The sequence below is a fragment of the Phodopus roborovskii genome, unplaced genomic scaffold (genome assembly GCF_943737965.1).
Source record: "Phodopus roborovskii unplaced genomic scaffold, PHOROB, whole genome shotgun sequence".
Lineage (NCBI taxonomy): Eukaryota > Metazoa > Chordata > Mammalia > Rodentia > Cricetidae > Phodopus > Phodopus roborovskii.
The window spans coordinates 11857468-11883109 of NW_026125506.1; the positions used below are offsets into that span (position 1 = coordinate 11857468).

The following is a 25642-nucleotide window of genomic DNA, read 5'->3' on the forward strand; positions in this document are numbered from 1 at the left end:
GACAGCTTCCTTCTGCTGGAGGGCAGGGGCTACATTTAGAACCACTGTATACACATATACCCTCATCCCTGAGGCCCAGGGAAGCTGGCCTGCAACAGTGATACACATTCAGTTACCAATTTCAGTTATATAAGCTCTCAAAAGATGCGTGAGGAGGTAACGTATCTTTTTGTTTTTTCCTTCCTGCCTTCTTGCCTTCATGTCAGTCCGTGTGAAGGTATCAGAAGCCCTGAAACTGGAGTTACAGACAGCTTTGAACTGCCATGTAGGTGCTGGGAATTGAACCTGGGTCCTCTGGGAGAACACACAGTGCTCTTAACAGCTGAGCCATCACTCTAGCACTGAAATAACATATCTTAAAAGCTTGTTTGAGTTTATAGGAATACATACACAAGGCAGCATTCTCAAACACATACACCCACAGCTATTACTGTCTGCCAAATAACGCTATTATGTGGCCACAGGATGAAAAGCCTGTAAGTGACTGAGGCCAATACATACAAAGTAGGTCTTTATGCCATGCATACAGAGTCTTAGCACCAGGTGCTGAGGAAAGCCACTTCCCTGCAGTATCCAGTATCTCTGTGCCATATTCTCGAACCAGTGGCAAACACCCTTCATTGCACAGACAAAGTGGAAAAGAACCATCCCTTCAGTCCTAATGCCCTGGTAGCCATTCGCATCTGAGGCACTAGTCAGGTCCAGGGAATAGCTCTGTAAAACTTGCCTCAAAAGCTAGAGAGGTAAGCAGGATACTGAAGAAGTCTAAAGGGAGATCCCAAGCAAGAAACTTAAAATATGTCTGCTCAGGGAAGACGGTGAATATCTGAACAGGTCCCTTGACCTTTTTCCTAATGTAATGCTTGACAAGTGAGAAAAAAAAAAAAAAAAAAAAAAAAAAAACAGAGCAGGTGGCTGGCCTCAGGGACGACACTGCACACAGAATTACTATTTCTCAGAGAATAATTAACACACTCTTTTAAAGAGATTCAATGTTGATGGGCTGTGGTGGTTCAAGCCTGTAATCCCAGTACTCGGGAGGCAGAGGCAGGGGGATCCTTGTGAGTTCCAGGCCAGTCTAATCTACAAAGTGAGTTAGTTCCAGCATAGCCAGAGCTGTTACACAGAGAAACCCTGCCTTGGAAAAACCGAGAGAGAGAGAGGGACAGAGAGAGAGAGAGAGAGAGAGAGAGAGAGAGAGAGAGAGAGAGAGAGAGAGATTTTAACAATACTATATAGAAACAAAAAAATTAAAAAAAAAAAAAAAAAAAAAAGGAAAATATCCCTTAATGTTGTCACTTATAGACGACTCCGAATAGCATCAGCTGAGTGGGACTAGGATGGACAGTTGGTGTGTGTGAGTGCTTGGGCATGTGTCTGCTGAGGTCAGAGGACTGCTGGGGATGGTCTTTGCCTTCTACTGTACTGAGGCGGGCAGGCTCTCTCCTGCTTCTGCACTGTGTACTGGAAACCAGATGGCCCAGGAGCTTCTGGGCCAGTCTCTTGTCTCCACCTCCCATCTTGCTTCATAAGCACTGGGATTACAGATGCACACCATCCCATTCAACTTTTTTTGCTTGTTTGTTTTTGTTGTTATTCAGACATGGTCTCTCTCTGCAGTTCAAGCACCCACTATATAGACCAGATTGTCCTGGAATTCATAGAGATGGACCTACCTCTGCCTCTCAGTGCTTGGATTACAGGCAGTCCTTTGTCCCATAAGGGACAAATATCCCTGACCCTCTCCCTTGTCCTCTATGTCCTGTCTTTGTATTTTATTCCCTGCCCTCTGTCCCTTTGGGGCAAATAAATCACCTCTGTGCTGAGAACCTGGTCTTGAGGTGTCCTGAGCGGATCATACACAATTCTTAAAAAAACAAAACAAAACACAATAGCAAAATATTAAATGAATTTTGACTTGGATTAGGACAGAACTTCCAGCATTTTTGAAATGGCCCTAAACATACTTCTGCCATTTTGCATTAAACATTTATGTGAAGCACTGTTCTCAGCTTTGACAGTTATAAAATCATCGCTCATTTGTTCGTTTTGAGACAAGGTCTTCCTATGAAGCTCTGATTGGCTTAGAACTTACTATGAAGACCAGGCTGGCCTCAACTTACAGAGATCCACCTGCTTCTACTTCTCAAGTGTTTCGAGTAAAGGTAAAGTAAAAATCTGATCAACTCTGATAATGTTGAAGCTACCCTCCCTTCTGCAATATCAAATATCATTTATTATTAGCATACAAATTTTCTTTAAGTGGTGAAATTACATTTACCTCAAAGAGCTGTTTTTAAAATAAATTTGTGATTATCAGTAAATGTTTAGTTAGTACACTTATTTTATATGTCTATGTACCTGAGGGCTCTAAAATTATTTCTCAGGCAAAAAGAGATCATAAGTGGAGACAGTTCAAGGAGCCTTGGTTTTAGTTAGTTGGTGCAGTGGCACACGGCTGTCTCCAGACTGCTTGGGAGGTAGAAACAGGAAGATTAAAAGTTCAAAGTCAACTAGCTGTCCTTATCTACATTAGAAAGGCTGAGGCCAGCCTGTGCTACACAGGACCCTGTCTCAAACAAAACAAAAGCAGCAGCGGCAGCAGGCCATATTTAAATCGCCATTTGTACCATTAGACAACAAAGGGAGAGACCCCGTGATCCAGCTTCAAACAGCCCTATTTTCTAGTGTTCTCTGAGCCTAGATAAAGACTCTGATGGTTGCTGTTCACTATTGTTACAAAATAATGTGAAACAGGCTAAAAGTAGCTTTCCTTTTTCTAACCCATGTCTGTGAATTTAGGCCTACTTAAAAGGCAGGCAAATTCTTATGGATCAATTTAGATGTCAACCCCAGTTTTTGTATATTCTCTGCTGTAACTTCACTCAGAAATGACTTTTTACAAAATAGCTATTGACCCATCTTTGTCAAGTTTCCAAAAATCAAGCCATGGCCTCATTTTGCAAATACCCCTGGGGAAAAGCTGCTGTTTCCATGGTGAAAGCTGGGTGTACCTGCTGTCTTTATAAGATGGAATACATGTGAAGTTTGTAAATGATAGAGCAGACATTCACCTCAAAGGTGGTCTCCAGGTGGTCATGTCTATTGAAAGCTGTACATTACTGCAAATAGTTAAACGTTCTCTTTTTGCTCAGAATACAGTGAGGAAATGACAGAACAGACATCTCAAATGATTCATCAGATATCTGTCTCAGCATGGGCCACCTGAGGGACCTTCTTGTATTGTAGAGCACACCTGGTTATTTTTAGAAGTCTCTATGAAAAGAAAATAATGCTCTGTGCAGTTTCCATTTGTATGATGGCCTGAATTCAGTCTGAGTGCTTCCAATGTGCACACAGCAAATCCCAGGTAGAGGGATCAAAAGTTTATCTGGTCAGGTGTGGTGGCACACTCCTTTATTCCCAGCACTCAGAAGGCAGCCTGGTCTACAGTGAGTTCTAGGACAGGACAGCAGGGCCACATAGAGAAACCCTGTCTTTAAAAAAGAGAGAGAGAAAGGAAGGAAGGAGAGAGAGAAAGGAAGGAAGGAGGGAGAGAAGGAGGGAGGGAGGGAAGCGGGGTGTTAGGGTCTCAGTGTGGAACTTGCTTTAGAACTACTATCAAGGAGAAAAGGGAGTTCCTAGCTCACAGAACATCCAAGGTGGTAACTTAGAGGCAGCTGCCATAGGCAGGGCTGCAGACCTCAAGGGAAAGGTATGAATGGAGAAAGAATGATAGCATCCAACAAAAATGGGTAAATAATCATCACCACATGTCTATCAGGGGAAATAAAATTCAGCAATGAAAAATAATAACCCCACTCCTGAAAACATTACGTTAAAAAAAAGAAGTCATACAATATTTGATTTCAATTATATGTCATGTCCAGAATAGACAAACCCTGGTATTTTCTAGGGGCTAAGAGAAGGGCATGTGGAGTGATTGCTTAAAATGGGCATGGAGTTTCTCCCTAAAGCTTTGTTTGGTTTGGTTTGGTTTGGTTTTTGAGACATGGCTTCTCTGTGTTTAAGGTCTGGCTGTCCTGGAACTCTGGATCTATACTTTGTAGATCAGGCTGGCCTCAAACTCACCAAGATCCACTTGCCCCTGCCTTCTGAGTGCTGGGATTAAAGGAGTGTGCAACCACAGGCCAGCCCCCTTAACGTTTTAAAACTGTTCTGGAACTAGACAGAGGTAGTGACTGCACAACAGGGGCACCATAAAATTAAATGTCACCAAATTGAACACTATAAAATGTTTAATACAGGAACTGGCATACACACATGCATGTTCACACATGCACCAATACGGAACAACAAGAAATCATGCAGGGCATCAGGCAGAAAACTTGCTGTGAGCACAAACAGTCCATGCTGTTGCACTAACAGTCATAACTTCTAAGTCATGCCTACTGTCACTGCTAAACAAAACAATTTCCCTTAGTTCTACCTAACATATTCCATCTTTCAAAAACAACAAAGGGCTGGTGAGATGGCTCAAAGTGAAAAAGCTTGCTGTGCAAGTCTGGCAACCCTGAATTTCACCCTTGGAGTCTTCATAAAGGTAGAAGGAAAGAATCAACCAGTATTGTCTTCTAACTTCTATATGTGTGCCATGGAATGCACACTTGCCATCACACACACATCCATACTCATACAATACTATTTTTATGCACACATAAATAATAACAATAACTTCAAAAGCTTAAAAGATAATGCATTTTACATACTGATGCCAGATAAACACTTTGGCCACTTGTAATCCTAATTGACCCTGAGTTGTTGTGTTTCTTCCCACTTAATAGGAAAACTCCCACACAAAAAAGAAGACTTAAGAACTTTAGGGTGGGCTGGAGAGATGGCTCAGTGGATAAGAGCATTGGCTCTTCCAGAGGTCCTGAGTTCAATTCCCAGCAACCACATGGTGGCTCACAACCATCTATAATGAGATCTAGTGCCCTCTTCTGGTATTGAGGTGTACATGCAGATAGAGCACAATACACATAAAATAAATCTTAAAAAAGAACTTTAGGGTTTGGCCGGACATGGTGGCGTACGCCCTTAATCCAGCACTCTGTGAGTTTGAGACCAGCCTGATCTACAAGAGTCTACAAGAGCTAGTTCCAGACAGCCTCCAAAGCCACAGGGAAACCCTGTCTCAAAAAACCAGAAAGACCAAAAAAAAAAAAAAAAAAAAAAAAAAAAAAAGAACCTCAGGGTTTGGAAGATGGCTCAGCAGGTAAAGGCACTTGCCACTAAGCCTGATACCCTGATGACAGAAGGTAACTGACTCCCACAAATTGTCCTCTGACCTCTACACAGGCACTGTGGCATGTGTGAATCCACACACATAATTAATGAATAAATGTATGAGTGTGTGGTCTGCATACATGTCTTTGCACCACACCCGTGCCTGGTACCCATTAGAAGAGGGCATCAGATCTTCTGGAAGTTGAGTTGTGTATAGTGATGTGGGCACTGGGAATTGAACCTGCGCAAGAGCAACAAGTGCTCTAAACTGCTGAGCCATCCTTTTAGCCCTCATTTTAGCTGAAGAAAGCGATCTAATTGCACCAGCAATGCAAGCTGCAGACAGGGGTGGGGAATCTACTTCTGACCAAGCAGGCTTCTTTCCAGGGCACTGTAAGTGTAAGCACAGAATCCTTCCCTTTGCTAGGATTCCTCCTTCACACCTCCTGAATGTGTGGCAGGCAAACCAAATGACCTTGAGCTCCTCCTGATCCTCCTGCCTCCACTTCCCTGGTGCTATGACCATAACCATGCACCACTGTACCCAGCTTCAGTATGACTTCACTGCTTTCTTTTTTAAGAGAATAGAGGAAATGTTTTACACAACCACTGTCACAGGGAGGCAGGGAGTCCTCTAATTCAATAAGCAGCTTTGTCTTGAAGCCTCTTGAGAATAGGAGTTGAAAATTCTGACAATGATTCATCCTGGGAATGTGAAAAGGACAATCAGGAAGTAAATAGTCCTCAAATAAAGGAGGCTTCCCAGAGGAAGTAGAGCTTCCTTCCCAGTAATCCAGTGAGAACCTTAGGATGCAGACACATTCAGGGGTATCTTGGGATTTATAAGCAAATAAACATTTGAAGAGGGAAATAAATATAGCAGCAGAGTTCAGAGTGCATCCCCCACAAACACCCTGGTGCTGGGTCAAACCCAGAGCCTCTTGTGTTTGATGGATGCTCTTTGCACTGAGCAACACACCAGCCTACAAATACATTTGTGCAGGACTGTTTCACCCCACCTACCCCATTTTCCTGGCTCACAGTTTTGTTTTAAGCCTTTAAAACGGTGGTTTCTAAGTAAGTAATGAGGGTTCATTCTCAGTAGGCAGCAGTGGAGAAAACGGTCCCAAGCCACAGCTACTTTCTCACGTCTCCTTTCCACTGGGTGTAGACTCAGCTATTGGTCACTTAGGACCTCCGCTTGCTCACCTGTAAGACTACCTCATTTCAGAGGAAGGTCAGGACTCCACAAAAGCAGTGGTAAGGTTTCTCAGTGAATGCCCAGTGTGTAACAATGTTGCTAAGTAAAGCAACCTAGGCCTGGGTCAGGATTTACCTAACCCTGTCAATAGTCTTTGTCATTTTAATTTTAGAATGAAATACTACATATGGTAATACAATTGAACTTCTATATTTTAAAAATAGCATCTCTGTCAAACACCATAGCTCTGTAATGTAGCTGGTCTTTTCTTTGGGCCACTAACCAGTTCCAAATAAAGACAAGGAGACTTGCTATTATGAATGTTCAACCTTAGCTCAGGCTTGTTCCACCAGCTCTTTCAACTTAATCTGTTTCTATTCATCTACGTTTGCCTTGCGGCTTTTTACCTGTCTTTCATTTTCTATGTCTTACTTTCCTGCTTCTGCCATGCCTGGCTGGCCTCTCCCTGGGTCTCTTTTTCTTTTTTCTCCTGAGTCTAAATTCCTCCTACTGACTCTGCCCAAAGTGCCACCTATAACTCCAACCAACTTTTTATTAGACCAATCAGGTGCCTTAGGCAGGCAAGATAAAACAGGAACATGTCTTTACATAGTCAAACAAATACAACACACCTTTGTACAGTTAAAAAATAGTCTGAAACACCATAATGCAGTACCTCTCTCCCATTCTTCCTTTTGTGGTACTAGAGACTAGACATGGGATCTCAGGCAGGCCGGGCCAACACTCTATTATTGACCTACACCCCTAGTCCACTTATATTATATTTCTAACAGAGACAACCAATAGCTTGACTAATGCAAAAAAGATCTAGGTTTTATCCCCAAAACTTCAAAAAACAAAACAAACATCTCACTTAACTCTAGAAGTTAACTAAGTAAAAATTCATAATTTTACAAAGTTATTAGCACAACAGGTTCATAAAGATAGTAAGAGTCAGAGTCAGAGAAATTAATTTATCGTCTTTAAAATAAGGTTGATTGTAAACCATTTTATATATGTATACATGAATGAATAAATAGATGCATTATGCATGCATGCATGTGTGGATGAACAGATTGTTGAGAGAGTCTTGCTGTGTAGTTCAGACTGACCTGGAACCAGGCAGCCTGGGCTGGCCTCAAACTTGCAAACCTCCTGCTTCAGCCTACCAAATACCAGGATTACTAGGGTTACAGGTATGAGCTACCACACCGAGCTAGGTTACTTTAAGTAGGTGGTTTTCTTCATTCTTTTGGAGTGTACATATCAAGACAAGAATGATCTATAATCTTTATTGGTTATTATCACTTTATTTTTTATCTTATTTATTTTTGGCTTTTTAAGTCAGGGTTTCTCTGTGTAGCCCTGGCTATTCTAGAACTCACTCTGTAGACCAGGCTAGCTTCAAACTCAGAGATTCGCCTGCCTCTGCCTCCCAAGGACTGGGATTAAGGCATGCACCACTACTGGCTAGTATCTCTTTTAATAATCTCTGTAATCAGGTATGGGGATATAGCTCAGTTGGTACACTGCTTGTATTACATGAATGAGGCCCTACATTTGATCCCCAGTTTAAAAAAAAAAAAAACACACAGAAAGTGTCCATTACCAACACTCTCATATTTTTGTTTAACAACAATCTAAAAGTGACATAATAACCAAAATGTTTGTTGTTTTAAAGGCAAGGTCTCTCATATAGCCCAAATTAGCCTTGAACTGGCCATTGTAGCATGGATAGTCTCAAACTCACAATGTGGCCAAGGTCCGCCATGAACTCCTGACTCCCATGCTTGTATTTCCCAAGTGCTATGATGACAGGCTCATCCACCATTTCCAGCTTCCACTTTAAAAGGAAACTTCTTTTATGGCTGTAGCTGGTATTTGCTAAAACTCAGCAAAATGACTTTTCAATCATTAAGCATAAAATCTTTTCAGCAGAAAGCTAAATAATGAGCTGCTAAGATAAGAAGAGCTTTGAGAACTTGACCAAGAGTCAGGAGGTCTCCTCAGCACCTTCCAGCTGAGTAAGACACAAGGAATATAATTAGTCCAATTCAGATCACAGTATGAGAGGACAGGGCAACCTCCCTGCTCAATCTATAGATAGAGCCTACTGTCTCTACCAGAGATATTCAAAGAAATGGGTAAAAATCAAAAAGAAGAAAGAAAGAAGGAAGGAAGGAAGGAAAGAGTGAGCCAGACGGTGGTGGCACACACCTTTAATACCAGCACTCGAGAGGCAGAGGCAGGCGGATCTCTGTGAGTTTGAGACCAGCCTGGTCTACAAGAGCTAATTAGTTCCAGGACAGCCTCCAAAGCCACAGAGAAACCCTGTCTCAAAAAACCAAAAAAGGAAGAAGGGAAGGAGGGAGGGAGGGACAGAGGGAAAAGCCAATGAGACAGACTGGGCACTTAACCAAATCCTTCTCTCCCAGTGTCAGTGATGCCTTGGTATGATGTAGATGTTCCAGCAACAACAGAAAACAAAATTCTTCAGGTCAAAGGGGCTTCTACTTTTCATGAGCTCCAGTTTCTCACAAGCTGATCAAAGAGTACAGTGACCCTGCTTAAGTCAACTCACTTTGATTCTGTTCTGAGCCAAAACAAGATGACAAACATTGTGACACTGTCTGCCAGAGGATGCTCAACCAATTACTGTCTTCTCTATGCTTCCATCTTCTGCCACACAGAACCACAGAGGGGACAGATCGCCACTGTCATCTTTGTGTACCTGTCATGCAGTGAGCCTGCTACTGTCAACAACCTGAGCACCTGGCTGCACACTCGGAGCTGGGAGACTGCAGCATTTCCTTCATGATGAAAGTGGGGACAGCTATAATAAAAAGTCTGAAGTAAACCATGGACGTGATGACTCTCCCAATACTTGGGAGGTAGAAGCAGGAGGCTTGCTCTGAGTCTGAAGCCAACCTGTATTGCATAGTGAGTTCTAAGCCAACCAGTGATAATCTGCCCTGAAAACACAAAAAGAAAAGAAAAAAAATGAAGTGTTTTCCCCACACACTGAACCGTCTCGGCGAAGACGAAGTGAAATGAGTCCAAACTACTCTACCTAGTCAGAGCCAATGCTTGCAGCAGATCACAGATCTTTCCCTTTACAGTGCCGAGCAAGCATGAATGGTTAAAAAGTCCAGAAGCCACTCTGGGGTTGGATGTTAGGGAAGAATTTAAAGCAGAATACAGTATCGTTCACAATCAGTTCTGTTCCCGTGTTTAAGTAACTTCTGTCAGAAACCTCTGCGACACAGATCTCATGGAGCAGGCTGTGATGCTAGAACCCACATTCCACATTCCACAAATCAACACACACTCACAAGTCTGTTGGGAAAGCACTACCAAAATCAACCGGTAACCTTTGCATCAAAACCATATTCTTAGAACCCATAGCCTTAAGACCAACTTCAGTGAAAAGGAAAAAATTCTTAGGAGAAAAATAATTGTAGAATCAAAGTTGTGGTAGAGAGAAGATAATGCTTGGTTCTTTGCACTGTTAAAAGACTAATAAGGACCGTTGCCTATAAGGTCTGGTGCTGTGCTGCCAGTGTGTGTAATGTTAGTGGGACTGTCAATTCTCTGCCGCCCTAAGTCCTATAGCAGTGTGCCTCCCTGAAAGCAAGAAGACAAGCAGCACAGCCATCCCGTTTGAAACACGGAGCAAATCTGAGTAACCTCTAGGAACACTGCAAGAACAGCAAATGCCAGCATTCCCAGATCTAACACGTCCCCCCACTGAAGGTCCACTGACCTTTTGATGACTTGTGACTTCGTCCCGCGTTTTCCCCAGCTCCTGGGCAAGTTTGACGTTCTCTTCTTGCAGTGCTGAAAGCTGCTGGGACTTCTGAGCTGCTGCCTGCTTTAGGGTTTCTCTGCAAGGACAGTGAGTGCAGGGTTACCATAGAAACAAGACAAGCAAGGAAACTGTGGGAGACAACAGCTTCACAGCACTGAGGAAAATAGATCTGGGTCACGTGCCCAATAAGATCTATAATAACAAGAGACCACATTAGCTACATGAAAGAGAGGTCACTTTTTAATCTCTCAAAAAGAGACTGGCTGCTCACAATTATGACATTTAAAAATACCTAACAAACACTATTTCTAACCTATTACCACCCACATCCCACACAAAAGCAAATTTTGCTGTAAAATAAATGACAAATGATATGGTCAGTACAGCCTTCATCTTTAGAAAATTTCTGTTAGATAATTATACTAGAACCCACTACAGTGACAGTGATTTAATGGACTGCCAAAGCACTTTGTTCCAGAAGCACGGCTCTTTTAATCTATTTTTCTCTTGCTGAAATAAAAATCCAGTAGACCCATTTACCAGTGTCCACCAGTGTCAGGTGCAGTTGTGAATCTGAGTATATTTTTAGGACAATGGGAAATGAAATGCCAAAAGGAATTTTTTTCCTAAGTAAATAGCAGTTATTTGATGGTAGCCTTTCCTCAGTGCTAATTGTTAATTAAAAAAAAAAAAGCAAACAAAAACATAACATAGCCTGCCAACTAACTCATATAATGAATGCCAATACAAACAATAAGGTAGACATTATTAGGCATTTTTAATTATTAAAATTAACCTAAACAAACATTCTGAATTATTATCCTTTACATATGGCTATTCAAAAATGTTTTTACTTAATCGCTAGATCCTAGTTTTATGCCATAGAAGGTTTTGAAGCAATTTTCAGTTTTAAGTAGGTCTATGCTGGGTAAACTCTTCTTAGCAAGCTGTCATACGTGACTGGATTCTGAATCTAGTCATCTGGATATGAATCCATCTGCTGATGCATGAACGTATCTATTTTTAACTTCAATTGTCTAATGGGTGGCAGTGCCTGGCATCTTCAATTTTCTCAATTTTTAATTCACCTACCTATATAACATGTACTCTATGATGACCTCATGAAGATTTAGGGGAATAAATCTATATAAAAATTCTCTTAGCACACTAAATTAAAATTTTTACAAAGAATGTATTTAATAAGTACAGAAAAATTATTTTAATTGTGAATCTATCAGCCCATCTACCCATTCGCATACATAGGTATTATCAGTTTTTATCAACTTGACACAAACCTAGACATGCCTGGGGAGAGGGGAGCCCAATGGAGGAACTGATGGGGGGCAGCCCACCATGGGCAGCACCATCCCTGCTGTACAAGGAAGGGGGCAGAGCATGAGCCTGACAGTAGCCAGTGAGCAGTGCTCCTCACCACTCTCCCTTTGGTCCCTGCCTTGGGTTCCTACTCTGGCTCCCTCCATGATAGACTATAACCTGTAAGCCAAGTAAACCCTTTCTTCCCCAGCTGATTGTAGTATTTATCACAGCAACAGGAAAGCAAACTAAGACACACACACACACACACACACACACACACCATAGCTTAAGTTCATTAACTGGCTAAAGTCCATTAATGTTTGACAAATCAGAAGATTTTAGTTATGATGGAAACATCATAAACTACTTTATTTCTCAGATTGTCACTGATTTCATAGGAACTGTTTTATTAGCTGGGTGGTGGAAGTGCACACCTTCAATCCCAGCGCTCAGGAGGCAAAGTCAGGCGGATCTCTGTTAGTTTGAGGCCAATCTGGTCTATAGAGTGAGTTCTAGGACAGCCAGGACTGTTACACAGAGAAACCCTATCTCAAAAAGGGAAATGAAAAGAACTTTTCTGTTTCTTGGAGCACGGTCTTGCCATGTTTCAAAAGCCAGCCCTGAACTGAAAAGCCTCCTGCCTTGGCCACCAGTGTGCTGGGATTACCATGTGCACCACTAAACCTGGTCCATCAGTGGCGATGTCTGCGCTCCACCCTGCCTCCTCAAAGGTTCTTCCCTCATCACACAGACACAAAGTTTGGTTTTACAAAGCGTTTGAAAATGCTGTTTTAAAGAACATACAGTGAGGTCGGGTGTAGTGGGGCACGCTTTTACTCACAACACTCAGGAGGCTGTGGAAGGGTGATCGTGGCATGCCTGAGACCAGCCTGATCTACATAGCAAGCTCTAGGTCAGCCAGGGCTAGAAAGAAAGAGTTTGCCTCAAAAGAGCAAACATAAAACAAACGAGCATTCTGTGGGCTGGTGGTGTGGCTCAGTGGTACGGCTCAGTGGTACAGCAGTGGCTTTGTACCACCGCCTAAAAACCAACCAACCAGCCAACCAACCAAGAAAACCCTGCAGTAAGAAGACTCCAACAAGAAACCAAAGTTATTTAAACAATGGCCAATGGGGCCCAGCAGGTAAAGCACTTGCTGCAGAAGCCTGGGGGCCCAGCAGGTAAAGCACTTGCTGCAGAAGCCTGGTGACTCAGAGTTCAATCCCCAGAACCAACGTGAAGGTAGAAGAGAATCAGCCCCACAGAGCTGGGTCCCTTCTCGAATACCACAAGAGACAAAATATTTGAATGTGTGTGTGTGTGTACATGCAAGTGTGTCAATACATGTGTGTGAGGCCAGTGGTCCACACTGAGTCCTTCAAGCCCTTTCCATCTTACTTTATGAAATGGGGTCTCTCACTGAGCCTGGAGCTCAAGGGTCAACTAAATGGCACCAGTGAGCCCCAAGGATCTTCCCACTGCTGCCTCCCCAGCACCCCCTGAAGGTGTGCACCAGGCAAAATTCCAGCTTTTACACAGGTACTAGGCGTCCAGAGTCAGCATCTGAGCATGCGTAGCAACCATTTTACCAACTAAGCATCTCCCAGCCACTCTAACCAATTTTAAAGCTACCTTTCTTTTTAAAGGACAAGACAGAAAATATTTGCTAGCTTTAAAATGAGACAAAGTCAACACTGTTGATATTGACTTACATTTTACTCACACATTATTTATTTATTTGCTTTGGATTTTCAAGACAGATTGAGTTAAATAAAGTCTAAATATCTTACTAAACCAGCTATACAGGGATAAAAAATCAAACTGTTTTGTCACTTCTGAGATAGAAAGTCATGCAGCAATGGGAAGCCACTTCATTGTTGCTCTCCCGCTGAAACTAAGTGCAGGTTTCCAGTTAAGAGCAGTGGCAGCCGCCGTGGGAGGGAGCTCATCAGAACCCTGCAGTTCCTCTGGCACCAGGTCTTCTAGGCAGCACAACTCCATTGGGTGAGGACAAACACTACAGCTTTGAAGGACATGGTCACCACTGTGGGCTTGTCAAGCCACACTCAAGCAGGCACACTTGCTAGCTCGATCGCACACAAGCACACACCCGCTCATTCTCTAGCTTCAGGTGCCGAAGAAAGCAACTAAGGAATGTAATGCAACCCAAGAAGCCTGGCTCCCCTCTCAGTCCCTTAAAAGCAGATGTCCTTGCCTTCAAGTGTGGCCAGGACAAGGGCAGAGTCACTGGCTAGGGCTTTTCACCAGCTCCATAGGCCTCCTTCCACTAGTTTCTATGCAAAGTTAAGATCTAGCCATGGGGTGCCTGGTCAAGGACAGGAAGAGGGACTTCGTTCAGGCCAGAGAGAATGGAAAGCAGCCCAGGCACAGGGGCTGTTTCTCTTTCATCTCAGCAACTTCCCTTAGTGCAGGATCAGAAGAAAGAGAGGCGTCCATTACTATGACAGCAACTGGCTTCTCCCTGTCTTTTACTCCCACTCCTCCACAGGCACGAAGCAGGGCACACAGACACATTGGGTGTAGGGGTGAGATAGGTTCTCACTAGATAGCACTAGCTGACCTGAAACTTAGAGTGATCCTCCGACTTCTGTCTCCTGATTTCAGGGATTACAGGCATGCAGCACCACACCCAGCCATAAGTACAACCTTCCACTCCCACCCCCAACCCTTGCCTCAAGACTCAACACCTCACACATGCTAAGCACACACTCTACAACTGCACTGAGCCACCGCTTGTCTCTGTATGATACTGACTCTACACCAATGGGAAGGGTGATTGGCCACCATGAGGCATTGAGTGGGCAGACTCACTGAACTGCAGTCCTATGCAACAGCCAGTGTGAAATGAAGATGCTGTCTAACACAGCTCTCTCGGTTAGAGCCACTGTGGCTCTGCCCCTCCAGTACCTAATGATGCCCAGAGAGCTCTCAAGAGTAGGACTATAGCAATGGGAGACCAGGACCACCTCAGCGTCCCACACTCCAGGCAGCAGAACTACTTGTGTCACAGGGGGAAAAAATCTATACTTGAATCTACCCTCTCTGAATGTAACTAAAATGTTAGTTTCTTTGTGTATGGTATATGTGTTCTTATTTGTATGTGAATGTGTATGCAAGTGTGCATGTGAGTGTGTATGACATGTGGGTGGAGGATAGGGGTAGACATCCTGTTTCTTCTTCAGTCACCCCCCACTTTGTTCTGAGACAGGGTCTCTCCCTGCTGTGGTTTGAATAAAAACGGCCCCCACAGGCCCATAGACAGTGTCACTGGAGGTGGTCTTTAAGGTTCCAGATGCTTAAGCTAGGCCCAATGTGGCATTCTTTTCCTTCTGCCTGCTGATCCAAATGTATTAGTCTCAGCTACCTCTCCAGCACCATGTTTGCCAGAATGCCACCATGCTTCCCATCATGATGATAATAGACTAAGCCTCTGAACTGTAAGCCAGCCCCAATGAAATGTTTTCCTTAAGGCCAGGTGTTAGTAGAGCACGCCTTTAGTCCCAGCACTCGGGAGGCAGAGGCAGGCAGAGCTCTGTGAGTTTGAGACCAGCCTGGTCTACAGAGTGAGTTCTAGGACAGGCTCCAAAGCGTACAGAGACACCCTGTCTCAAAAAAAAAACGAAAACAAAAAATAAAAAAAGGAATTTGTTCCTTTATAAGAGTTGCTGTGTCTCTTCATAGCAATAAAACCCTAACTCAGACACTCCCTGAACCTGGAGCTGACCATTTCAGCTATACTAGGTATTCAGCAAACTCCAGGAACCCTCCTATCTCTGCCACCAGCACTGGAGTGTTGTGGAATATTTGATCTAACTGTGTTAATACAATTAACCTTGGGTCAGGGGCAGAGCCAGGAGGTGGTTGACAAGCATTAGTCATAGAGGGCACAGGGATGCACAGGAAGGGGTGGGGAGGGACTTAAAAGATTTGTGGTCCTTTTTGGTTGGGGATGGTGTGGAGACCCTCGTGCTGGGGCTCCAGCTGCAAAGGAAGGTCAGCTGGTTGTGTCTTGGCTTCTCTGACATAGCAGGTTTTCTCCCCTACTTCTGACTTGCAAGACTTCATTGGTAAACAGAACAACTTAGACAAAAACAACACTGAGATACAGATATGCACCACCACAATCAGCTTTTTATGCAGGTATTTGGGATTTCAACTCAGGTCATCGCTTATGTTCAGGAAGCACTTGATAAATGGAGCTATCGTCCAGCCCCTAATGTGTTGTTATATTTCTTTCTTTTCTTTTCTGAGACAGGGTCTCACTATGTAGCCCTGGCCGTCCTGGAACTTACTGTTAAACAGGCTGTCTGCCTCTGCTTCCCAAATGTTAGAATTGAATTAAAGGTGTGAGTCACCATACCTGGCCCTAAATTGTTATTTTCAACAAATGGATTTTTTTTTTTTTTTTTTTTTTGTTTCAGTGATCAGTTTCCCATTCATGTTGTTTGTTCCTGACAGGCTAAAGAAATATGACTCTCCTATTGACTATAATCACAGCTATACATCTGTAAGCCTGGAAGATAGGATTGCTGGCAACTGCTAGAGACATCTGCTGGGTATCTTACCTGAATAGCTCAGATCAAACCATTCCTGGGAGAATTTACATTTATAACTTTTGAGATAGGGTTTTGTCTAGCTCTGGCTAGCTTGAAACTCACTACGTAGGCCAGGCTGGGCTCACATCCACAGAGATCCGCCTCCACCTTTACCTACTGAACCATCTCACTAGCCTATTCTGGTTTGGCAGAGGCAATGCATATACTAATTTCATCCACGTTTTGTCTTTGGTGATGGTCTTTAGGCTTTTTTAGAGACAATCTCCATATCTTGAGTCAACCTGCAACTTGTTGAGTAGTTGAGGCTGCCTTCAAACTTGTTGCAATCCTCCTGCTTGAGAACCCTAAGTGTGGGAATTACAGGTGTAAGCTCCCACACCTAGTGTTTAATCCAAGACTGACAAACAAACATACTGAGGTTGATGGTTCAGTAACAGAAGCTTGGAACTGATACCTTTAATTTTGCTTGAATATCATCTACTTATTTGAATTATGAATGATAGCCCTGAAGGGGAACCACACAACCCTTCTTCACATCCTGCTTAGCCTAATTGTTTATGGAGTGAAGGACACATGGACTCACCAGCTTAACTGGCTCTGGATCTCCAGGTTCACAGTGGATATGGTGCAGTTATCAACTGAAAGACCAAGTGAAATCCATACACTGACAATCACATACAGTGTCATGAACACCAATCTCTGGCAAATGTAAACAACCAAGCTTGAAAGGCCAAGGGCTTAAGTGGTGTCACCAAAGGAAACAGGCAACTTGAAGCTAGGCAGTAGGTTGATGGGAAAATCCCAAGAGAATGTTTTCCAAATTACTGTCTGTCAGAAGACTTGATTGCTTTTAAAATCAAGGTATTGACCCAAGACATTAAAAATTATATGTTGGGTTTTGTTCATTGCCCAGGCTGGCCTGCAATTTACCATGAAGGCCAGGCTAACCTCTAATTCACAACAGTTACAGATTCTCAGATTCTCAAGTACTTGGATAGGCATATATCACCATGTCTGACTTCTTTTCTATTAAAACAAAGTTTTGAGCCAGGCAACAGTGGTGTGTTTGGGATGCAGAAGCAGGAGGAGCTCAGTGAATTCAAGGTCAGTCTAGTCTACAAATCGAGTTCCAGGACAGCCAGGACTATTAAACAGAGAAACTCTGTCTCGAAAATCAAAACAAACAAACAAACGAACAAAGTTTTGAAGGATTTATTTTTACTTTAGTTATTTTTGAGACAGGGTTTCTCTGTGTAGCCCTGACTGTCCTGGAACTCACTGTGTAGACCAAGCTGGCTTGAATTCACAGAGACTCACCTGCCTCAGCCTCCCAAGAACTGGGATTAAAGGTGTGCACCATCACACCCAACTTTGAAAGATTTATTAATAAAAAGATCTCATCGTTCCACATGTTATGACCAGCTATGATGTAACATACAAATTTAACTGTGATACATGGCTGTCCATGTATCTGTATTTTTACAAAGTCACATTCAAACTCCATGTTTCTCACTTCAGCAGCTAGCCCAGCTCTCTTATCTTCAGCTTAGCTGTGCTTCTAATGGTGGGTAACAAACCTGCCTGTGGGGAATGCATTTTGGGAAACAGATAGACAACTAATTTACAAACCTGTCCAGTACTTTAAAAACAGTATTGTCTTCTGGCAGTGGTGGCCCATGCCTTTAATCCCAGCACTGGGGAGGCAGAGGCAGATGGATAGATCTCTTAGAGTTCGAGGCCAGCATGGCCTACAGGGCAAGTTCCAGGACAGGGTCCAAAGCTACACAGAGAAACCCTGTTTCAAAAAAAGGGGGAAGGGGGAGCCTTAAAATAATTCCCCTCAAAGGAGATAAACTTACATTTCTTTCTTGAATTCTTCCATTTTCTGATTCTCGACATTTAGAAGTTCTTTTGATTTGTTCAGCTCTTCTACATTTTTCAAGTTGTTTTCTTTAAGCGTGTCCAGCTTAAAGAGAAAAAAAATTATGAAATCATTTCATTTTCGGTGACATGGCTAGGTAAATTATTCACAAAAACATGTATTTAAAAATAGATGAAATTAGTCATTTGTAATAAGCGTCAGGGAGAGTCATCTGGAGAAGAGATTACAAATGACAAGTTGATTATACATTGCATATCTCCTCCTCGTTCAGTCCTTCATTTCCTGTACACCTGGCCAAAATGGTAAACTAACTCACTAGTGTACATCAAAACAGAAGCTTTCTTTAGTCTTGTATGCTTTTGGTTGGTTGGTTGTCAGTTTTTTGTATAATCCTCAGTAAGAACTGAGCCTGCCATGCAAACAATCTATTTTTAAAAAGCAAGAAATAGATTGTCAAACACTGACATTATCAAGGATCAATCTTTTTATAATCAAACAAAAACTCCTTTCCTCCCCTCACTGACTAGTAATGTAGGAGATACTTCCAATCAGTGTCAGCTCTCATTACAAATTTATTTCTTTGAATCAGCCTTTTGTCAACTGGGGGAAATTGCTGCCCATCTGCAGTTTCTATGAGGAGGAAGAAGCCATGCAGTGCGACTGCAGGGCTCTCACACACACCATCCCACCACTGCCCGCCCTCTAGTGGACAGGCCCAGCATTGCATGAGCAGGAGGTGACAGATCAGAAGCTCTGGCAGGTGGCTGGAGCATCTACCAAGGACAGAGCTTGTTCTACTCATCCACCACACAAGGTGTGACTTGGGGCCAGGCTAGCAATTGGGGCTTTATGTCCTTATCATTTATAGCCAGATGTCACATGCCATCAACCAGAAACCCAGAAACTGAAAGTACCATGCCAACTTTAACATCACCACCTTCCTTTTAACGCTCTTCACGAATGAAGAAAATAGAGCATTGTAATGGGACCAAGAAACAGTCTGTTCACCTTGTGGTCTGGCGATAACAGACACCATGAGGAAGGACACAATTCTTCCTGACCCCATCCTCTAGGAAAACCTTCCATTTTGGGCTTCTAATTGTAATTTGCATCTAAGTGCATCCTGTAATCTTATTTATCCTAATTACCTCAAATATCCATTTTGGAAGGTCGTGATCTTTAGCTTTGCATGAGGGACCTGGTCTTCATGTACCTATTCTGCCTGGAAGTCCCTTCCTTTGAGCAACTTTCTGAATGCCTTGCCTGCCTGTGACTTTAAAAAACACCAGAAGCTATATAGAACTTCACACCCCACTTTTGTGAAGCAACTGGCTATTCAGGTAGTAGCTTTTCAAGAAGGATTTTTAAGAGATGGGAAGATGGGAACAGAGTATCAAGGAAAGACCAAAGGGAAATGCTACTTGTAGACAGAACAAAAATAGCCTGACCTCACAAATTTGTCCCAGCTCTAGAAATGACTCATTCAAGAAAACACAAAAGGATGTAAATACTGAACTAGGCCAAGAAAAAGCCTATACGGGGGTTGGGGAAATGGTATTTGGTGGCTCCAAATTAGGAGAAAGTTGAGGGAAATGTGCAGAATAAAAAGGAAGGATACGAAAACTTAGAAAGCGCCATCACTAAGTAGTTATCTAAAAATGCCACAATATTAGAGTTTTCTTTTCATTTTTCGTGCTTGTTTAAATAGGACCTCATGTAGCTCAGACTAGCCTTGAATTCCTAATCCTTCTACTGTCATCTCCCAAGTACTGTGTTCATAGGCATGCATCACCCATATCTAATGTCACCTTGAGTTCATGAAGTTTAGTGCTATTAAGTAAATAATGAAGTAATATATTTTATTCAACATTACCATGGCATGATGTATTCAACTCTAACATAGATCAAACCTGTTTAAGTCCACACTTCAAAAAGACATTAGAGTTAAGTGACCAAACATTCCATGAAGTCGGCAGGCTGTTCTTTGAACAAACAAATGAAATTGAACTCTGATTACTTCAGTCTGTAGTTTTGCGTTTGTCTGCTTGGTGTCCTCCAAGGAGGCGAGTGTTTCTGTCTTCTCCTTGGTCATCTGTTCCATGATCTGCATGGCATCTTCTGTAGTCTGAGAAGCCTGAGCACAAAGAAACATGATGAGGAAGTAGGAAGGGCACTCTCTCTCCTGGCACCATCAGGGGCCCTGAAAAGGCACTGCAGAGGCAGCTCTCAGAGTCTGTGTGGCTCAGCAGCACACAGAGGATGAGAGTCACTAACCCTAAAGCAAAAGAACTGAGACAGGAAGGGTCTGTACTGTGAAGAGCAAGGTAATGGACCCTTCCCGGAGCATTTTTCATGAAGTCAACTCTGAAACCATCTCCGTGTTCTCGTTCCTTCTAAACCTACATCCACTGACAAGCATGTGCTCACCATTCTGACTCACATTTGACAGGCTATTTGGTGATAATGAAGAATAACAACCCTAGGTAACTGAATGGCTCTTAAATTTATTGTTGTCAAGTGTAGAATATTTTTCTGGCTATTTCAATTTGGGGCTCACTCAATTTAAGCTAAGAATTTTTCATATAATATAAATTATTTGGGCAACTGTAACTTAAGGCTCAAGTGTCCCATGAGAAGCACTGAATGAGAAAAATCTATGAGAGAAAATAAGTAATGAATAAAACTGCCTGTGAATAAAAAAGATGTATATATAGGAATACAAATTCTTAGCTACTAAATATCAAAAACAATCATAAAACTTTTAAAAGACAATTGATTACAATTTCATTTGGTAAGTTTAATAATTTTCATGAGAATTTTGTATTCTACATGCTCTACAGAGATTTCAGTGGGATGTTCTACCTCCAAATGCACAGATACAATGAATGAAATAAAAGTCAAATAGCAGATTGTATTTCAGTGTGTGCACATTCTAATACTGCTCTGAAATCTCCAAGAAAGTTAACTTTTACAGTTAACAAAGCTTCCCCTTAAAGAAAAAAGAAATGAATCTTTTTTATTCACAGTTTTTGGATCTTTTTGAAATGAGGGGAGACTACTACAATTAGACATTCAGTAATGAAATCTGACTTCCTGGTTGTAATGAAAAGCCAGAAATACACACAGAGTTGGTTTACTCAGGTGGATTTCCTTAGATTGCAAAGAAGAGAAATCAAATCACCTAAGCAATAGTTTTAATGCAGTTAGTAAGGAGTCTGGGTGCTCAATACTCGAACCTCTCACTTTACCGTGAATGTATGAAGGGTCTCAAGCTCTCTAATTTTAAGGGTAAGCTTGCTCTTGTCTTTTCTCAAAGTACGGTTTTCACTTTGGGATTCTAGTAGGTTGGCTGAAATGTGGCTGTTGGTTTGGGCCAGTTGGCTAATCTCTTTCTGGAGGATGAAGTAGCTTTCTTCCAGCTTCTCCTTCTCCTTCAGGACCTCTTCATTTCTCAGCATCATTTCTCGTTTCTCAGCCAGGAGGTTCTTGTTGTCCTGAAGTACCTCGGCTCTCTCAGTCACCGCCACCTCGTGGTTCAGGCGGAGGTCATCCAGGATCTTGGTGAGGCAGCTGTGTAGTTCTTGCAATTCTAACTTGGACTTGGAAAGGGCAGCAAAGTCACTTTTGAGGGTCTCAATGTTGGCAGCGAGCTGAGCTGTTTCTGCACTCAGGAGCTCCTTTTCCTTAACGATTTCCACCACTTTTTGCTCTGAGTTTGTCTTTTCTTGAGCAAGTGTAAAATTTTCAGTCTGGAGCTTCTCAGTACATGCCCTCAGCCCCTGTATCTCCCCCTCCAGGAGCACCATTCTCCCATGAAGCTTGTTGTTTTCATATAAAGAAGTCTCGTTCTCCTTTGCCCTGGCCTCCTTCTCTAGGATTAACGTCTGCTGAAGTTCACGAATCTCCTCGTTTAATTTCTGGCACTCTTCCTGCAGGTTCAAACCATCCCTCAGCAAGATGTTCTTCTCGCAGCAGCAAGTTTTCAGCTCAGCGTTCAAGTTCTCCTTGGCTTGCATCATGTTAGTGTGCTCTTTTTCCAGATTCATTTTGGCATCCTGAGCCTCTTTCAGCAACAAGGAGAGGTCGCACTTGCTGTTGGCCAGCTCTTGGTTTTCCTTCTTTCTTTCCTGAAGCTCTTTCTTCAGAGCATCGATGTTGCCAAGCAGTTTCATCTTCTCCTGCACAGCTACTCGTCTGTTTGCAGCCTCTTGGTCAAACTTTCTTTTAAGATCTCCAACGGCTTTGATAGAATTTTCCCTCTCAGCAAGTAAATCTCCATTCTGCACCTCTAGTGCTGATTTCTCTTTCAAGAGGCTATCCTGCTGCTTTTTAAGCCTAGCGATTTTCTGACAAGCCATCTCCTTCTCAGAAGTCAAGAACGTGATTTTCTCATTCATGCTCACCTCAAGCTGAGTGGCCTCTTCCAAGTGCTTGCTGAGCTTTTCAGTGAGGGCTCTGTTTTCACTTGACAGTTCCTCTTTCTCTGCCAGGAGCTTCCTCTCAGAGGCTGCCAAGCTCTCCTTCTCGTGGAGAAGCTGGATACACTCGGAGTCTGTGATTGCCCGACAAGTCTTAATCTCTTCCAGGAGCTTTGTGAGGCTTGCATTGGTGGTCTGAAGCTGTCTCGTGTCCAGCTCAGCCTTTCTCAGTGCTTTGCTGGTACAGTCCAGCTGCGTGCGCAGGGTCTCCGCCTCCGTGCTGAGCAACTGTTTGACCTGCAGAGTGGCCTCCAGGCTGGCGCTTAGCTTCTCCTGGCCCTGGCGAAGCGTGTCTTTCTCAAACTGCAGGTCTCTGTTACTCTGGAGAAGGTTCTCCCGCTCTGCCTTTAGGGTGAGGCAGGTGTTATCAAGGCTAATCTGCTTCTCCGCAGCTGTCTTCTTCTCAGTTGTAAGTTCATCGATCTCCTGGACCAAGGCTTTCTGGTCCTTGACAAGTTCTTCATAAGCACTCTGAAGTTTCTGAATGACTTCATCTTTGTCTTTGGACAAGAACATGTTCTCGGCAGTGAGCTTCTTGACCTGCCCCTCCAAGTGCTCTTTCTCTGCCCGGGACTTCTCTGACATGGCCATCAGCTTATCCTTGCAGAAGCGGAGCTCCTCAATGAGCACCTGCATGCTCACCTTGGAGGCTTCCAGGGCATCATTCTCCATGTGCATCTTCAGGAGCTCCTCCTGCACAACACTCATTTCCTTAAGCAGTTTCTCTCTCTCAGCTGCCAGGGACTCTTTGTCCCGATGTTCTTGCTGATAACGCTTTTCAGCAACTTGCTTTTCTTCTGAGACTTTCTCCTTCTCTGAGTGGAGGGTTTCATTTACTGCCCACAGTTTCTGTTGTTCTTCCTGAAGCAAAGTTATCTTGGTCTCCACTTCTACAAGCTTTGATAAAAGTGAACCTTTCTCTAACTGTAAAGCATTCGTCTCCTGCACAAGAAGCTGCTTCTCTGATTTCAGACCCCTCAGCTCTTCTGACATTACTTCAATCTCTTTTTTGGCTGATGTTAACAAATAAGTTAGCGACTACAGGGACAAAAGATGGAAAGAATGGGAACAAAATGAAATCAAGCAGACAAATGCAAGCCCAAATAACTTAATGTGGTCTAAGGCATGAAAGTTTAGAATTTTCTATTATAATCTTCATAAAAACTACCTGAATAACAAAGAGATAAAAACCAGAAAAGCACTGCATAAAGGGATATTACAAAAAGTTGACTGCAAAGTGCCTATTAGCTTTTTCTCTTTGAAATGATGTATGAAATCACCTCTGAAAACTTGTTTGATTTTCACACTAGGGATAAGACTTTCTTACTGTTCTATCCGATTATTTCTATCTCAGAAAAGATTCATAGAAGAATTTTCAAAAACAAAAGTCAGTGAACTATAAGTAGGTGGGCATTTTTAATCAAAGTGAGAGGTAGCAAAGGAAACTCTATTGGTGTTTAAGCCCTTCCCTAGTAGGAAGGGGAGACAACAGGCTAAAAGCATCAGTCCCAGGATCATATATACATTACTTACGTGCAGATTAATTTCTAGGCTTTGCTGGCTACAATAAAATGTTTTCAAATGTACTATTTACAAGATAAATTAATGATGTCTATATTGGCACTATTCAGAATCTTCTGTGATGAAATAAATGATAACATGTTAGTTATGCTCCTGTATTTGATAGACACGTGACCAGTGAGCTCTCAGAATGCAGGATGCACCTCCTAGCGGGCTAATTTTCTGCTGCACAAGCTTAGCTTTGCACAGTCTCATCAAGCTAGTGGCTTCTGGAATAAACAGCAGAGGTTTGAGCCACTGGCTTACTGGTTCTGTGACCTCCTGAAGTGATGCAAAAAGCTTACTGACTGCATACATAATCTTCCTTGGGGCGATACACTTAGGTCTTAACAGACTCTCCAGAGTTTTAACTCACTAAAATCAAGTATCTAGATGACAAATTTGTAAGAAGAATAATCCTGGTATTTTAACAAAAAGGTTTTTTTGTTTTGTTTTGTTTTGTTTTTTTATAAAATTGCCAAAGTCAGTGTAGCTTCACACAAGCCATTAGAATGCTGTGGTGTAGTCTACAAAATGGAAAGCTTTTGAGACATAGGGAACCACACAGATATCATGGGAATCACATTTACCATTAATTGATGTATCAAGTTGGGGTGTTCTTGAGAAAACAGGGCACAGGCAAAGCTCTGACAGCATGTAGAAGAGGGGGTAAATACACCCAATACACTTGACCTGTACTATACAGCATGATTCTCTTAATTAACAGAAGGTAGTATGAGGTTTGTGTTGCTATTCTGTTTTGGCCCTGGGATTTGATACTAGGGCAGGGTAGGTTGGCACTCTAAAACTAAGCCACATCCCTAGCCCTAACAAGAAGTTTTTAATAGTTTCAAGTTCTCTTTCATAATTTCTAGTAAACTTATACATAAGCATTTCTCTAATGCATTAAAAATAAACATTTAAAACAAAAATAATTTTTGAGCAGTAAAAAAGTTATATAGTAGTAGAAAGGGTAAATTTTACTAAGTAACATATTGGGGGTATAGATACAATCCTGACATTGTAAATTGAGATTCAATATACCAAGCTCTATTTCCAACTAATATGGTATTTTCTTGGTTTACTTGAATGCAGATTCCTTGTCAGCAAGTTCACAGAGCTGTCCTGGGGACATTCAAAGCCCTCTCTGGAGTTCTAAGTCTTCCTGGATGACTCTGCTCACCAGCGGCTCTCTTCTATAATGCCTACTTGCTTCCCTGGGCCTCTGCCTCCTGCTTTTCAGGCCTTTGTCTTTCTGTACCCTAGTGCAAGGTGGAGCAGGGTCAGCCAAGACCAGAAGACGCTTTCCCAAACAGAGAATCTACTGCAAGCAAGCAGACAGAGTCCAGGCAACAGTAAGAGGTTGTAACCCCTGGGGATAAGCAGCACAGCGGGTGGTGATGGCTACATGGTACATTCAGGGGAAAGACCTGTAGCCATTACCCTCCCCTACAAGGAAGAACAGCTGGCATGAAACACTGAAAGCTTCAAAAGACGCAGTTTACCACTCTGCCATGCATGCGGAGTTTAACAGACTACACATACCCCTAAGCTCGCTTGCAGACTCCA

General features: G+C 42.7%; 1 protein-coding gene across 7 annotated transcripts in view; it reads right to left on the bottom strand.

The window, feature by feature from the left end:
- Window positions 1–25642, bottom strand: part of Clip1 (CAP-Gly domain containing linker protein 1) — a 106091-nt gene that overhangs the window by 17331 nt on the left and 63118 nt on the right. For all 7 annotated transcript variants that reach the window (XM_051176652.1, XM_051176651.1, XM_051176649.1 and 4 more), the window contains 4 exons: window positions 21284–23551; window positions 20053–20169; window positions 18013–18119; window positions 10215–10335 (listed from right to left, as the gene is read on the bottom strand). In XM_051176652.1, coding sequence (XP_051032609.1) covers window positions 10215–10335; window positions 18013–18119; window positions 20053–20169; window positions 21284–23551 — 2613 coding nt within the window. The remainder of the gene's footprint in view (window positions 1–10214; window positions 10336–18012; window positions 18120–20052; window positions 20170–21283; window positions 23552–25642) is intronic.